Source organism: Polypterus senegalus, chromosome 17 (assembly GCF_016835505.1).
Source record: "Polypterus senegalus isolate Bchr_013 chromosome 17, ASM1683550v1, whole genome shotgun sequence".
NCBI classification, from domain to species: Eukaryota; Metazoa; Chordata; class Cladistia; order Polypteriformes; family Polypteridae; genus Polypterus; species Polypterus senegalus.
The window spans coordinates 31,361,634-31,378,802 of NC_053170.1; the positions used below are offsets into that span (position 1 = coordinate 31,361,634).

General features: G+C 37.1%; 1 protein-coding gene across 3 annotated transcripts in view; it reads right to left on the reverse strand.

The window, feature by feature from the left end:
- Positions 1-17,169, reverse strand: part of l3mbtl1b (L3MBTL histone methyl-lysine binding protein 1b) — a 60,206-nt gene that overhangs the window by 31,102 nt on the left and 11,935 nt on the right. For 2 of the 3 annotated variants that reach the window (XM_039739829.1, XM_039739827.1), the window contains exons 2-9: positions 15,752-15,910; positions 12,856-13,018; positions 12,044-12,194; positions 11,569-11,722; positions 4,444-4,495; positions 3,951-4,045; positions 2,943-3,047; positions 1,432-1,567 (exon numbers count right to left, since the gene is read on the reverse strand). In XM_039739829.1, the coding sequence (XP_039595763.1) occupies positions 1,432-1,567; positions 2,943-3,047; positions 3,951-4,045; positions 4,444-4,495; positions 11,569-11,722; positions 12,044-12,194; positions 12,856-13,018; positions 15,752-15,862 (967 nt within the window). In that variant the 5' untranslated portion in view covers positions 15,863-15,910. The remainder of the gene's footprint in view (positions 1-1,431; positions 1,568-2,942; positions 3,048-3,950; positions 4,046-4,443; positions 4,496-11,568; positions 11,723-12,043; positions 12,195-12,855; positions 13,019-15,751; positions 15,911-17,169) is intronic. The other variant, XM_039739828.1, reaches the window with a different exon arrangement.

Sequence of the window (17,169 nt, forward strand, 5' to 3'; positions counted from 1 at the left end):
CTCCTTTTGCAGTTCTGAATGAAAATCTTCAACACTAGCATGAAATTCATAGGCACTACAGTTGGTTTCCATTTGGGAAATGCAGGCCTCTTGGCTATTTCTATTGACTGAAACTGCGACAAAAAAGAAAATTTGATAATAATCCAGCTCATCCATTTGAATGTAACGTGGAAAATGCATGGACATAAGTTATCTGTTTATAATTTGTTTCAATATAAAAATATTTTTTAAAACTTTTTTTTTCTGGAATTATGGTTACAACAGACTTGATTTTGTTATTGGTTTATGGAAAATGTTTAAAAAGAAAAAATAATACAAATAAACACAAAGAAACAAAGAGCTAAAGTCTGTTCACCAAAAAGAAGTTTAAAACATTTCCATCTCACCTTAAGAAAAGTCATTTAAAAGGTGGTAATAGAGTCACCTCACTACTGAACTAAATTTCTTGATAAACATTTTTTTTCTGCCACATTTTCTTTGTTGAGTACACTGTCCCTTTTTTTGTAGCCAGTTTCATGTTCGCTTCTCTATAATTCTACCATTAAATTTTCATCTATATATATATATTAATTGACTAAGTCGCCCAACCATGGGGTACGCACAACAGAGACCATGGGGTACGCACGACAGAGACCAGAGGGTACGCACGACAGAGCCCCGCCCGCCAACTCTAACCCTCCTCCCTTGTCCACCCTCACTCTCGAAGCATGCGCACGCACTGCCTGCTCATGTGCCTGCATGCAACACCTCACCAAACACTGCCTCAGTCGCTTTCGTATCTGCTACAGTCCACATGCAGCTCTAAGCCAGGTTGACTGTTCATTTTTCTACCATGGCCACCGCTTCAGATGTATTTCAAGGAAACAACATTTCTTTCAATGTTATACAAATTCCTGCATCAGGCAGCATTCATCGCAATGTACTGGAGTGTAAAACTACCACAGCTGCTACCTCAGAAACGGTCCTTATTCCCCGGATTTCCCTGACCCCATCAGATTCAAATTTGCCTTTTACACCCAGACAATTTCCTGTTAGATTGGCCTTTGCAATGACAATAAAGAAATTAAAAAAAAAAAGATATGCCTGTATCTGCCAAAACCAGTTTTCAGTCACAGACAATTGTACAGTATGTTGCTCTCTCCAGAGTTCCATCTTTTCATTCACTCAGTCGTATCCTCAAACCCACCCCATTTGGACAACTGCGTCTTTTAGGAAGTGTTCACCCATCAATAAATAATTATGCGGCGTATACTACGCCGCGGGTTGACTAGTTAAGATTAAAGACATAACCTACAAGATGAACACGTCACTTACCTTTATTAACTAGATAGCCCCTTTAGTGAAAAATATTAATGATGCATCAACTGTAACACATATGCAAACCTTCATATTCTGACCTTAAAACTAAGATTCAAGTAGATAAAAACCTACTTTTAGGAAGGAGAAGCTTCTGTCCCATCTTTTCACACCAACCAGGAGGCTTCAAATCCCAAGAATCAGCATTTACCCAAAAGTCATAACATTCAGGATAGCCATCAAAATGTAGTCTGATCCGGTATCCCTGGACCTACACATGGTTTGAGGGTGGAGAGAAAGTAATATTAATGGAGATTTCACTAGAGAGATACATAAGTGAAGGGATTTAGTTAATTCAAAATATATGTAGTAAAAAATATTTGCCCTCACCACTTTTGATATGAAGTGCCAAGAAATGTAACCCAAGTACACCTGTCTATTAGTGATGGGCATTTTCAATTCATCTCGAAATTGATTCTTTTGATTCATTTTTAGGATTAGACAATGGCACATATGTAAAGTCTGGGTTGGCATGTTTGGGGCTTCCCCTCTGATCGCATCACAAATATACAATTTAATAAGTCATATATTATTTTGTGTGTGTATATATATATATATATGAATTATTAAATGTGTATGTATATATAATTAACAATACACTAAACATGATGATAATTCAGTTTGAACTGAAAAGAATCAGTAAATGATGCGTGTGCAGTGCATTCAAAGAGTTCTAAAAAATGATTGTTAAGAAATCACAATATTTTTGAAGGTTCAGTTTTGTGTCATTAATTTTTGAATGTACAAAGAGACAAACATATCTGTTTATATTGTTCATATATTCAGTTTAAAACGCTTTCAATAACAGCTTGAACAAAACACAATTAATACATTCTAACATATTGTAAATGTCTTGATGCTGTATTGTACTGGTATGATGAATAAATTATCAATGACAGAGTTTTAATTTGTCGATATTGATATAGTTTGAACTCAAAAGAATCTCAAGTGAAGTGAGTGGAGACTCATGACTCTGGCAGTTCTTGCTCAAGGGCTTTAAACATCTATGAGCCAGTGTCATTGAAACGAAACATGCTGATGTCATCATGCAGGACACGCAAGTGCTTTAGCATGTCAGCTCAGCTCCACTGAATCGATTTGTTTGTTCTTGAGAATTGATTTGTATCATTCACTGAAGAGTCGTTCAGAAAGAATGAACCGTTTGCGAGTTGCCCATTGTTTCTGTTTGGTCCTTTGGAAAACTGCACATAATGAAATTTGTGCTTTAATGAAACTCATAATGCATTAAATCTAGTGTAATATCATTTAAAAGTTGAATCGTAAAAAAAGAAAATATACACTAATTACCATTTTGCACCTTTGAAATAAACTTCCATCAATTCAGAATCTGCTGCATTTTTTAACTAACTTTCTGGTCCTAATCTCCTCCTATCTAGTAAATAATTTACTAATTATATATAGCATTAAAATTCTTTACCTTTTGGTGGAAATGCAAGCAGAACTGGATCACCATCCTCACCTAAATCCAAACCAAATGCACCCCCTGCACCCCATTAGTATCAAAACAGTCAGAAGTGAAAAGTGTCAGCTGAAAATAAAGTTGTTTTTTTTTTTTTTTAACTGACCTCTGCAACTGTTAACACACAAAACAATGACGGGTGGCACGGGTCAATCCCTTCCAGTTTCATGCCCACTTTAAATCCATTGCGACTCTGAGGAAATGACTGATGCTGAAAGAGAGGAAAAGACATTGCCTAGGTTTGACCTCTACTCATTTCTTTCAAATAGTTTAAACTTGACAAGCCTTAAACAAGAGCCACACTTTAGTAGGAAAGAGGGCAAATTAAAACTGAAAGTAATTTGATGACTTGATTAACTCTTTTTTTCTTAAATTACAGATAATAATAATTCTGTAGCTTTTACTTCTCCTTCATATTCAGCAAAAGAAACTACCATGGCCCTTAATTTTAGTAATTTTCTAATTTAGCTGCTTAAGTTCAAAATCTGAGATAGTGAGTCAGAAATTTCATGTGAATACACATACAAAGTCAGTGCTCCGAATTGATAATTTGGAGGAAAGTACCCCAGTTCTCTGTGTTATGATGCAACACTGACCTTTCATCTCATTCAACTATATAAAATATAATCTGTTCAGCCAGAAGTGGCATTTGTGTGATGATGTGGAGTAATGCAACACAATACACCTTTAATATGTTTCCCTTGCTCTTCATTTTCATGAACAAAAATACTATTTAGTTGCTTTTTAGCCAAACAAGTAACAAATCGATAGCAACCCTACAGTTTTCCTAAAAACCCAACCAGCAACTCACATGAATGTACTAAGTTGGGAAGGTGAAAAGTCACAAGTCAGAGCTATGAAAACTCAAATAGCACCATTTTGAATAAACTACCTGATATATTTTATATTTATAAAATATTATATTATTATTCTAATTTACTGCAATCCACAAATCACTCTGTTAATTTTTGTCAGAAAAGCAACTTCAATTAATAACAAGAATGACTTTATAATTAAAATAAAATGGTTAACACAAATATGTGTAATCACATCAAGATTTGGTATAATAAAACAGCACTTTGATCAAGGAATCTTACTATGCTTTCCTTCTCACCTCTTTGAAAAGCTTTACAGGAGCAGCCACCATCTTTTCCTCTTCCAGATATGCTGGCCAGCTCCAAACTTTCTTTTTGGCTGGAGCAACTGCTACTGCAGAAAAATAAATCTGTGCCATTCATTATGTGCCTCTTTAAGAAAAAATGCATCACATTCCTGTGAACATAATTTAATGATATAAACTCATACATATTAATGAGTATTGGGCCAAGTACTCACAGAGACTAAACCTTCAATATTAACCTGACATACACGCTCACACTATACAAAGGCCAAAACAGACAAAACAGAAATTGGGTCTGCCCTTAATTCAATGCTAAGAATTATTTTTAAAGCAGACATAAAAGTCATTTGAATTTAACAGGATAATATTTTTAATACAACTATAAAATGTGGATTAATGACAATATTGCAAATTGTTAACAAAAAGAAAAAACCTATGAAAACATAAAATCCTTTTTCATTAAGAACATATTTGATCCAAAATATACCTTGTTTGTTTGGTTTGGCACCTCTCCGTCCTTTGCCACTTCTTGATTTTTCCTTAAAAAATATGACAAAATAAAAATTTCAACAATCATACATTCATCCATTTACTAAACACACTTTCTAAAAAACTTTATAAAGTTCCAGGGCTCCAGAGGTCATCAATCAGCATTAGCTACAATGCAGAAAGCACTTATAGACAGGGAGCCAATCCATTGAGAAAAATGATATACACACACACAGAACTCACTCCTTCAGGGCCAACTCCAAGTCACTAACTTACAACCACTTTTCTAATAAAACAAAGCAATTTTTTAAAAAGTCAATGATATTCCAGTTTTCATGTACTTGGTTACAAAAAGTTTGAAAAAGACCGGAGTTTAAATACAATGTAATTTGTTAGCTGCAAGATTGTACTGTAAAACCTGGTTCCCATATTTAAATGAAACAAATTCAGTTAACCGAATTTACCTAAAGTACAATTCTCCTGACAACCCAGGGAGTGTGAGAATTTTGTTGAATACTATTTTTACAAAAGTGACATGCAATTTATGGTGGCTCACTAAAAGTAGTACTACTAATATTAAAGAAGTGTTTCCCTTCTTAGTGCAGCAGTCTACTTATAATTAAGCCATGTCAGAAGTTATTTTTCTATTTTTCATTTTTGATCAACTTGCTTTGAAGTTTTGCTGTACATAACCTATTTGTACTTAAACACTGTTTGTTAATCACATTTACCGGTATACCATATCCCTTCTTCTCTGTGTCTTCCTCTACCAGGATCTTCTATTTTTTCCAAAATAAAGAATTTGTACTGTATGATCAGAGTGATGTTCACATAAACAACCTTTGTGTTTTTAAGAAGAACATTGCAGCCATTCTCAATCAAATGACAGCAAAGAGATAACCAGGCAGCACTGTAAACTAATCTTACATTTGCAGGTCATGGTTAAAATTACACAAAAAATGTAAACAAATTCAGAAACCTCCTTATGTGTAAATCTTTATTTGCATTAGCGCAGCATGTAAAGTTTGTTTTAAATTTATGAATCTGAACCAACCCTATGAAAGAGTTGGGATGCATGGTTGTTTAAGATAAACCAAATTATTAAAAACCGGATTCCAAAAAAGTTGGGACACTAAACAAATTGTGAATAAAAACTGAATGCAATGATGTGGAGATGGCAAATGTCAATATTTTATTTGTAATAGAACGTAGATGACAGATCAAACGTTTAATCCGAGTAAATGTATCATTTTAAAGGAAAAATATGTTGATTCAAAATTTCACGGTGTCAACAAATCCCAAAAAGGTTGGGACAAGTAGCAATAAGAGGCTGGAAAAAGTAAATTTGAGCATAACGAAGAGCTGGAAGACCAATTAACACTAATTAGGTCAATTGGCAACATGATTGGGTATAAAAAGAGCTTCTCAGAGTGGCAGTGTCTCTCAGAAGCCAAGATGGGTAGAGGATCACCAATTCCCACAATGTTGCGCAGAAAGATAGTGGAGCAATATCAGAAAGGTGTTACCCAGCGAAAAATTGCAAAGACTTTGCATCTATCATCATCAACTGTGCATAACATCATCCGAAGATTCAGAGAATCTGGAACAATCTCTGTGCATAAGGGTCAAGGCCGTAAAACCATACTGGATGCCCGTGATCTCCGGGCCCTTAAACGACACTGCACCACAACCAGGAATGCTACTGTAAAGGAAATCACAGAATGGGCTCAGGAATACTTCCAGAAACCATTGTCAGTGAACACAATCCACTGTGCCATCCGCCGTTGCCAGCTGAAACTCTACAGTGCAAAGAAGAAGCCATTTCTAAGCAAGATCCACAAGCTCAGGCGTTTCACTGGGCCAGGGATCATTTAAAATGGAGTGTGGCAAAATGGAAGACTGTTCTGTGGTCAGACGAGTCACGATTCAAGTTCTTTTGGAAATCTGGGACGCCATGTCATCCGGACCAAAGAGGACAAGGACAACCCAAGTTGTTATCAACGCTCAGTTCAGAAGCCTGCATCTCTGATGGTATGGGGTTGCATGAGTGCGTGTGGCATGGGCAGCTTGCATGTCTGGAAAGGCACCATCAATGCAGAAAAATATATTCAGGTTCTAGAACAACATATGCTCCCATCCAGGCGTCATCTCTTTCAGGGAAGACCCTGCATTTTTCAACAAGATAATGCCAGACCACATTCTGCATCAATCACAACATCATGGCTGCGTAGGAGAAGGATCCGGGTACTGAAATGGCCAGTCTGCAGTCCAGATCTTTCACCTATAGAGAACATTTGGCGCATCATAAAGAGGAAGGTGCGACAAAGAAGGCCCAAGACGATTGAACAGTTAGAGGCCTGTATTAGACAGGAATGGGAGAGCATTCCTATTTTTAAACTTGAGAAACTGGTCTCCTCGGTCCCCAGACGTCTGTTGAGTGTTGTAAGAAGAAGGGGAGATGCCACACAGTGGTGAAAATGGCCTTGTCCCAACTTTTTTGGGATTTGTTGACACCATGAAATTCTGAATCAACATATTTTTCCCTTAAAATGATACATTTTCTCAGTTTAAACTTTTGTTCCGTGATTTATGTTCTATTCTGAATAAAATATTAGAAGTTGGCACCTCCATATCATTGCATTCAGTTTTTATTCACGATTTGTATAGTGCCGCAACTTTTTTGGAATTCGGTTTGTACTTCTACTTGACTTTTACTTCCATTTTTACTAATGAATTATTTCAGTATTTATTATAAACAAACACATGGTTATTCCCCACTTATAAAAGTCTCTAACTGTTTGAATGATTCACTCCGTCTCTATTACAATCACACAGTGTTCCTTTTGTGCTATAATACTGTCCTGTACCCTTTTTATTTTTATAAATACAGCACTTTTCATTACTGACATATGCTGCTATTTTTTTTTTTAAATCAGCTTGCATGGCTCTAACCAAGTTTAAGAAATCAAAACAATAGATCTTGTAATAAACAGCCCTTTGAAATGGTTTACACTTTGAAAAGTGCTATATAAAATAAACATCAGCTAAGAACTGGATGCCAGCCTCTACTTAACACATCCACAACGGTAGTTTTAATTTTCATCCTATGTATTTGTAGAGCTCTTTAATAATGTCTAAATATACTTTGCTCATTCAGAAGCACATTCAGAAGAACACCACATTTTTCCAACCTATGCAGGGTCTTCTCTGTGGAGTTTAGTCTTTATTCGTTATTTGAGAAGTCTCCTTTCATTCCTTATAAGTACATTCTATTCAGTACAAACATGCAGGTGTATATGATGTGCAGAAAATGTGAATTCAGTAGATATGTGCAGAAATATCATACATACGCTAAAGTCATGAACCAAACCTGGATGGGAGGCATGCGAGCCACTGATGTGTGGGGGACTCTCCGATTACTGCAATGTTAAAGCATAGGCCCTAAGCATGATTGCCTCATTGTAGTATATTGGTAAAGAAATGCACTGAATTTAACTTAAATGCAATTGCTAAAGTGTCCTGTCATGGCAACTGCTGCATCCATAATGTGAACACGGTAACAGAGTCAGAAAATCACATTGGGTTCTGAGTGGTTTCTGGCAATCCTGCAGTCCCATATTCTGCAAATATTTAGTTTCAATGTACAATCAAGGTTAAGCATCAACATTGTAATGGGATAATGAATATCATTGTATTACAAGACTCTGATGATTACCTTTTAAGGCAACATACAGATTTGTGGAGTTGGTATCTTCACAGATGGGTCACAGAAGTGCATGTAATGGAAATGTTCAGCTCAAACTATTAGATAGTTCTGAAGTAAACTTAGTAGAAGCATATTTGGTGCCGGTGGTTAATGCCTCATGGCTGCAGAGCTGGTAGTTCACACCTCACAGTGGGCAATGTCTGTGTGAGTTTTACATTTCCTCCCAATAACATGCAAGTTAGGGTGACTGGCTAATCTAACTAAAATGATTCTAGATAAGCAACTGAGTGTGACCCCCTGTAACAGATTAACACCCAATTTGCTCCCAATGTTGCTAAAGCATATTCTTCCCTACAACCCTTAGAATAAGCCGACAACGCAGAGATTTCAAGGGATCTGAGCACAATTCTCAACCACGGTCACAATGTATGTAGACTCTGCACATTCTTGTCAAGTTCACATGTGCTTTTACTGGTTAATACATTTTCAGCACAAAGATACAGTACGGCAAATTTTAAGTTAACTGTGCGTGAGCTCCGACTTGCACCAGTACAAGTTATGGTTCCTGAAAACCAGTATAAATAATAATGTTTTTGTTATATTGTTATATTTTTTGTTTGAATATTGATGGCTCCCTGAAGTAGATGACTGGGCATGGGCAAAAAAAAAAAAAGAGGGATTTATATATTTGACTAAAAATGCCCTGCTTATTGTGTAGCACTGCTACATAAAAAAAATGTTATTTATTTTCTGCTGTCTGTCTGGTATTAGGTTGGCCCATACAGTCTGTAATTGACAGTGGCTCCTCGGAACGCAGGACATGCGGTTTCTTTTTTCTGGTGAAATTTGCATAAATCTTGCTGATTTTGAAAAGGAGATGGGAACAACAATCAAGGAACAACAAAGGGATAAGACCTATCTAAACATATGCCTGGTCCGTGGGAGAAGGTTCAGCAGCTCCCAAAGACCTGTCTATATAGGAGGAGGTCAGCGATTTGCTCTAAGAACGTGTATTTTTGCAATCCATTATAACTAGCAGACTCAGGTGAACTAACTAAAACCTCTTTTTTTTTCTTTTTTTAAAATGGTGCAGACTGACTGAGAAACATCTTACAGTTAAGATTTTGACTTTTTTGGATCGGCTGGCATTCTACAATTCTGTCACCTGCTGTTAACAGCTGGCTGGAACTTTGGAATTGTGTGTGAACTTTAGAAGGGGGCTGGGGGTGTGATTTTATATGGGGGTTGTTTTGGGTTGGTGGAGGGGAGGAAAGGGATTGTTACCGTTTTTCATCTTCTTTACTTTCACTTTTGTATAATATATTTTCCATTGATAACGGATGTTGCCTTATAGCTATTTTTTTATACTGTATACATTTATGTGCCTGTTTGAGCTGATCATTTCAAAAGGGGCGTACAACGGGGCTTGGCAGGGTGCGATATTAGCCTAACCTGTTTATCAACCACCTTAAAGTTAGGAAAGGTGAGTGGTAGCGATCAGCCCTTTGTAGCATGTCGGGGCTGATTTGTTACAATTGTGCTACTAGCATTTTGCCATGAAAATTACATAATTAACAACTGTCTACACAAATACACCAAAAAGGATTCTTATTTCTTCATAATTATTCTCTCTTATGTTAACCCCTAATCTCCAGCACCCAAATGTACAGCAATTTGTATTTCAAATGAGCCTTCTTGGTTAAAACAGTAAAAGGTGCCCCAATATTTAACTTAGTGTTTGTGCAGATCAAGAGGAGCCAGTTGGGTCTATCTGAGGTAGTTTTGACATCTACTGAGGATCCCCAGTTAGCCCCCAATGGAAGATTTATCAGGTATCGCTCACTTTGAAGACCAGCTTGGGCAAACCCAGAATAAACTGCATATTGTATCACTCATTTGTCCTTGAAATGCAAGAGAATACCTTAGACAGAGCCTGAAAACATTGCCGGGTTTAGGGAATTTACTGATTTACTTTACTGAAATCAACTGTTGAAATGGCCTTGCAGCACTGACAAACCAGGTGGTAGTAGTAGCAGTAGTGACTCAGAAGTTGAGAACGAGGCTATATCAATACTACTGTACTACATTTTAATACGCAGACAATGGTCTGTTTGGGCCTGTCATACACACCACCCCAGCATTTTAAACTCCTGACAATAAAGACTTGTGAAATTGCTCCCCAGGGCCATATACTTCTGAAAATGCCAGCTCTGTGTTGCGGTGTGGATGGGTGAAAATGTATTGAAAACGCAGACTCTGATTACACTGTGATTTATTTGTGCTTATTACAGTATGTGCCACTTCTGTGTCCGGATCTGCTCTTTACGAAGTGTCACTCCTTGACTGGTTACTCTTTCATGGAAGACAACCACATTCCACCATAGCAGACATACAGTAGATGAGTTGCTTTCCAAGGCGCTTGTTATGTTGCTTACCTATATTCATCTGAAATTAAGATACATACAGTTTAAATGCTGCATATTTGTGCAAAAGGTAAACAATTCACCTGTCGCTACAGAGTGGTGATAAACCCCATGGCCAGCAGCTATCCCATCCTTTAAAAGATTTTTCGGCCGAACATTTTTGGTAGTTTTAGTGTGGATGAAGACACTTCTGTAAATAATGTGAAAACACTAGTGTGGATGGAGATCGTTTTCATTTAAAACCCCTATTTTTAAATGAAAATAGTAGTAATATGTATCTGCAATCAATAAGTTACAATTTTTCACTACCTAAACAGAAACTTGCAAAGTCATAATTTAACACATGCACAGAGTCTATAGAATGTAGAACTTTAAGTTCATACTGTTGATTATCTTCTTTCACTCAGTACAGAGTCTTACTTGAAATGCAAACTCACTAAAGCAGAGCGTCAGTTTGCTCATTGGGAGTGTGGATCATTGTGCTTGATTGTCATATATGGTATGCAGTTATTCTGCAAACATATTATGATAAAACTAACATGAGTAACTATATCAAACAAAAATGTACTTTTCACTACAAAATAAAGATCTACACCTGTGCAAAAAATGTTATCCAGGGAATACCATCCACTTTCCTATAACCTGTTGTTGGTAGTACATACTGTACATCAAATCCATCAGCAAAAACAACACAAAGATGATGGAAGAACAAACCCAGTGAAATAAAGGAATCCATGCTGAGCTACGCATTTAAGTTGTCACCTTAACTTAGTTGAAAGCCATGTCGTTTTCCTCAATATACAGACATGAATCAACCAACCTTTAAGCTCTGCTAACTAAACAAAAAACAATCTTGTCTTCACTTCACTAAAGAAATAAGCTCTACACACTTTCATGTCTTTCATCTGCAGAGCAACATACTGTAACTGCCAAATGTGAAGTAAAGACATGTAATATGTGAACTGTCCCAAAAAAGGAGCAAAAAAATACTTACCTCCTCTTCCTCAGGATTTTCTTCTTCATCATCATCTGAATCCATGAACAGTTTCCTTTTCTTTCTAATTCGTTTCAGAGGGCGGTCATTGTCATCACAGTGTTTAACTGCATTTGCTAAATCTTTCTGTTCAGCGGGGCTGCTTTTGGAATTGCTAGCAAAGAAAATAAGGCAAACTTACACAGTGCATGACATAACAGAACATACGTCAACATTACTGCTACATGTTTTACCACTTCATACACAGTAGCTCCAGTACTTACAAGTGTATTGCCATCGTATTTTGAGAAGTGCTGTGATCTTTGACTTCAAAAGTAATCTTAACTCAATCTTTTGATACAATTTTTTTTACATTTTGTTTTATATCATTATACTGTATATATTGTGAATCAATACAAGCACTATTTAAAATTACAGACATCTCACCATTTCTTAAGTGTGGTTTAACCTTTTTGAACTTATCATGTTTCCTTACCTATTTTGTGCATGTATGCAGCCCTTGCTGCAAAATTTGCCTTTGATGAAATTCTCAATGCTGCCAGAGACCCCACACATTTGGCAGGAGACCACTTCAACACTTGGAGCCTCCTCAAGGTTGATCAAGACTGGGGATGGAAGAACTGATTCTGGAACAGTAATTAACAAAATAATTATTTGCAAACTTTCCGTGGAAGAAAAAATGTAAATATCAAGGGGTACCCTTCTGATATGCAGAATCATTATAAAATGTAATATATTTTACCTCTTTAAAGCATTTTGATTAAGGAAGCATTACAGTAATAAATCCTAAATTATACACAATAGCAACAAATCATTTGCACTCCTCATTCCTGCCACTGAATGATATAAAATATCACCCAAGAGATAAAAAGGCCTAAAATTGCTCCAGGGTGAAAATAAAAGAAGACATCCAACCAAGACATGCTGGCATCCTCTGATGAATAGCTAGACAGCTTTTAGCTAGTTGTGTGTACATTTTATTAAAATCCTTTAGTATAACAAAGGTTTTGTTCATTGTGAAATGAAGAGTGCAGAGTTCCATCAACTAAACAAGAATAATTGGTAAGCTAGCAAGGTAGCAACAGCTAGTACACACAAAAACAGCTCTTAAATTGACAGTAACTGGAAATCTCTGCTGTATTTTAACATTTCACGTGTCCACTCAATTCAACCAAGCAATTCAAGACGTTTACCAATGTCAGCGTCAAAACAGTAAACTGTATCAAGACCTTGGCTCTTCAAACCATGCAGCTTTACATATATACTTTTCTTACATGAAATGCTTACCTTCAGATGGTTTGGCATTTTTTGTGTCTTTCTCTGATGTGCACATGGTCAACGTGTTGGCAAGGGACTGGTCAGAGAGGTTACTGGTGCTGGCAATGGACTGCAAAGCATCCATTTCTGTGTCTGTAATAATCTCTAATGTTCCAAATTCATTGACACGGAACTATCAGAAAGAATGGCAAAAGAACAAACACACAAAATGCCAGTTTATTCCATTTAAAAAGAGAAATAATTATTTAAAGTTATTTAAAGTTTCACTGAATGTATTTTTTCAAGACAGAAAATCAAGCAGAAATTCCATTATACAGTGTCACACAGTTAATGAGCTTGGTTGGGTGAGACATAGAATGGCGGGATGCACTAATACCTTTTGCTCTCTCTTCTCCAGACCCTCCGAACAGAAGCCTGCACAATTCCAGAACCTTCCCTATCAGTGACATTACTTTCGGTTCCGGTCCCTTGGACACACCTCTTCCTCCTCAGTGGCGTTTTAGACACAGTCAGCAGTGACTACTCAACCCTCCTTTTTTTACTATTTAGAACAGGGGTCCTCAATCACGGTCCTGGAGGGCCGCAGTGGCTGCAGGTTTTTGCTCCAACCCAATTGCTTAATAAGAAGCACTTATTGTTCAAGTAACACTTCTGCTTCACTTTAGTTGTGTCGTTCATTAAGATTTTGAACCCTTATTGCTTATTTTAGTCTTAAACAGCTGTATTCTTTGTTTTTAATTGCTCCTTATTAGCAATAAGATGCAAATGACAAAAGAAACCAGCATTTCTCCATTTAGCTTGTTACCATTTACACATGTGTGTATGTATCATGCACTATTGGGTTTAATTAAATACTTCAAAGGAAAGTGAAGGAAAAAAAGTGAAGGACTGAGAATTACTCCTCCATTTTAGCGTTCAAATCATTTGGATGATATCCTTAGAAAGGGGAAGAAAATTTAGGATATGAGAATGAGCTGACATAGCAGAGTTAAAGCACTAACAAGCCATGAAATTAAATTATTGCCAAAAATTGCTTTCTAATTAAGCAACCGGATTAGAACAAAAACCTGCAGCCACTGCGGCCCTCCTGATTTAAACATTAAACATATGGGGTGGAAACCCAAAACTTTGTCTTTCTTGTTTTCTTAGAAGAGCTACATATAACAAATTGCAGCTTGCTGCCTAAATCACTTTACATAAGAAATCTGAAGAAATGCATTTTTCTGAGTTATCGTACAGCTTATTTGCTTTTGCCTTTTTAGTATGTTCAGTTACCAATGCATTTAGTAATATGTGGATAATGAATTTCTTTAAAATGAGTATAATCCTTGTGCAAGTGTGTGTGTGTCTGTGTGAGTGAGCTCTTCAATGGACTGGAACTGTGGCCTGGGGAACGTCATGCCTTCCGCCTAATGCTGCCGGGATAGACTTCAGACCACAGTGGCACAGAATTGAATTGTGTGATTAAGACAATATTTCTTTACGGGATTATATGTTAAAAAGCGAATTGCTGTGGTAAAGCACATAAAGAGGTCTGTGGCGATGTGCATTTTTACATTAAAAACAGTGCAGCAGCTCAGTTTGCTGGGTGTGGGTGCAGGTGCAGTGAAGCGGAGTGGCCCTGGGGTGTTGATGGGGGAATTAGCTGTTCATGTATTTACGTGCAGACGCGATCAGTTCAGCCAGTTCCCTCATTAGTGCTCTGTGGGTAGTCAGTAGGACACCTGCACCCAAAAAGTATAAAGACTCTGGGGAGAAAAGGACAAACTGAAATTAACCTCCTTAGCATTAGACCAGAACATCACTCGGGCTGTAAAAACAATGCTAAAAGCATTCGTCCCGAGTGACACTTGGACAACTGCATAGACGCGTCTCAAGCAAGACCCGAGGTTTACTTGGACTGCAAAAGTGCCAATGCCGTTAGTGCTGAGTGTTATTTGGGCAACGATATAAGTGTGTCTTGCGTAAGCGTCAGTCAGGCCCGAGCGTAACCTGGTCATCGATGTAGACGCATCTTCTATCTTCATAATGGCATCTCATAAGAAACGCCTCTCATCAGCTGTGATGACCAAGGCAGCGAAATTAAAATGGTCAGATTCCCAAAGGTGATTCTGGGAATTCAAAAGTGACATGTGCATCACTCGCACACATGCAGTGTGCTGGTCATATTATTATTATTCATCAATATTATAATTTGTATCATTATTATACATTCTACGCTTCTAACTTTCTACTTTTATTGTTTTGCACATTTTACAGTAGAATATTATGATCTAATAAAATGTTATTTTTCAAGCCAAAAAAGCAACACTCTTTACGTGTTTTTTTTTTTTTTGAAAAGAGAGAACAGGATCAATGGGGAGCCACTGGTGGGAGGAAGCTGTGGACCATCCCATCTGCTTCATAACTACACCCCACTCACAATGCATAGATGTGGATTTGAGAGACTTCCCAAGAATTCTCCAGAACTGCACTCTTGTGACTAAAGTCTGCTCCTCAATTTGATGGGCTTCCTCCGTGAGATATTCTATGCTAGTGATGCAGACATCAAGTCAGCTACTGATAAGCAGTTGAACAGGCAAGACAAAAATGTCTCATTTGAACGACACAGAAAAGTTTTCTGAACTTCCTAACAAATACAGTATATCAGCATTCACAGCAATTATGTTGAAAAATAAAACTTGTTTGGTTTAACTGACATTTCTCTTACGAAGTCAGATATGCCTTTTAGCGAACATTGCCAGTATCTAATCACATAAGCGGCACAACAAATACACATTACTGACAAGAATTCACATAGGATGGTAAACACAAAGATTCCTTAAAGGATCAGTGTGGTAATTTGAAATTTTTAAGATTATCTACGTTGCCCCCAAATGAATTTAGAGGTGGCAGGTGAATTTACCCGTATGTTGCTACCAGGAAGCGTTGCAATTCCATCCTTCCAGTCAAAAGCTTTCATCATATCAAAGTCTGCCCCAGAAGCTGGGGCATCCGCCTGCGTTTTTTCTTCCATCTGTGCAAGGGTAGAGGGAGGAGGACCCTGGGCAGTATTTCTACCTGCCTAAAAAGACAGAGAGAGAGGGAGAAAGATCAGCATTTGCATTAATACAGCAGCAATAGTGATTTCCATCCAAGTAGAATTTAATACCCAATAAGGTGTACTTAAAGGGAAAACTTTACAAACCTATTGTATCAAGTCAAGTCAAGTTGGGGATGCAGCAGAATATACACAATTAAAAAAAAAACAAAAAAAACCAAAGAATTCTCCATAGAAAATGCTGGGGCTCTTTCTCTGCTTTACTGGCACAGACCAAAATGAGATATGTTCCTCAAAGAACAATGCTGCAATCTAGGAACACAATGCATAATCCAACCTTTTTCTGAACCCATTTTTCAGCCCAGAGTCACATTAAGGCAGAGCCAAAACCAGTCGCATTGGGTGGAAGGCACCTTACACAGACCACTGCAACAGGCAAGAGTAACAAGTGTGCTACACAGTCACATACAGTATGTACAAAGTACAGATATAAAAGCTTCCATACCAACATACAGACCATATCAAAAAGGCAACTTTAAAAAGATCTGAAAGTGTCACTTATTTACCTAAACAGTGAAACTGAAATTTTTATACATGTTTATTGCTGTGAGGCTGCCCCTACTCTAAACAATAGATAGGAATTTTACTTGCCTTTTGCTTATATAGATTCATCATGGCTTTGTGTAAAGAGAACTGTGAACTTCTTATTTGCATGAGTTCCGAAGGCAGACTGCCTCTTCTCCAAATGTTTTAATATCAAGCTCTCGAGAACTCCCTGGCTTTTGCCATCAATTTCCTCTGTGCTCTACATGCAAATCCTATCATCCATTCTGAAAACACATTTCTTAATTGTTTTCAAAAACACTAACAGTCTACTTTTTTTGCCCAAATCTCTGCTTAAACTATTGTTTTTAAATGACGCGTGCTATCCGTCTACAGAATGTGAAATAAGGGAGGAGTGATGAATAACCAGCTTAAAACCAAAACATCTTTCAATTACTTCTACAGAATGATAGAGAATTTGTACACAACATTTCAAAATGACTAACTGAAAATGTACAGAGACTGAGGAAAATGCCGATCATCTTCTCCTCATACCAATTAGATTGCCACTGCTCTATTAAAACCTAAATTAGAAAGAAATCCAAAAATATTAATAATGAAAAAACTATCAGTTGCCATTTAAGGCATACTGAGTAAATTTCTAATGTATATATGATGTATATAATAGTTGTGTTTTCTCTCACCTAACCATTCCTCCATTTCTTTCACACCCATCTTAT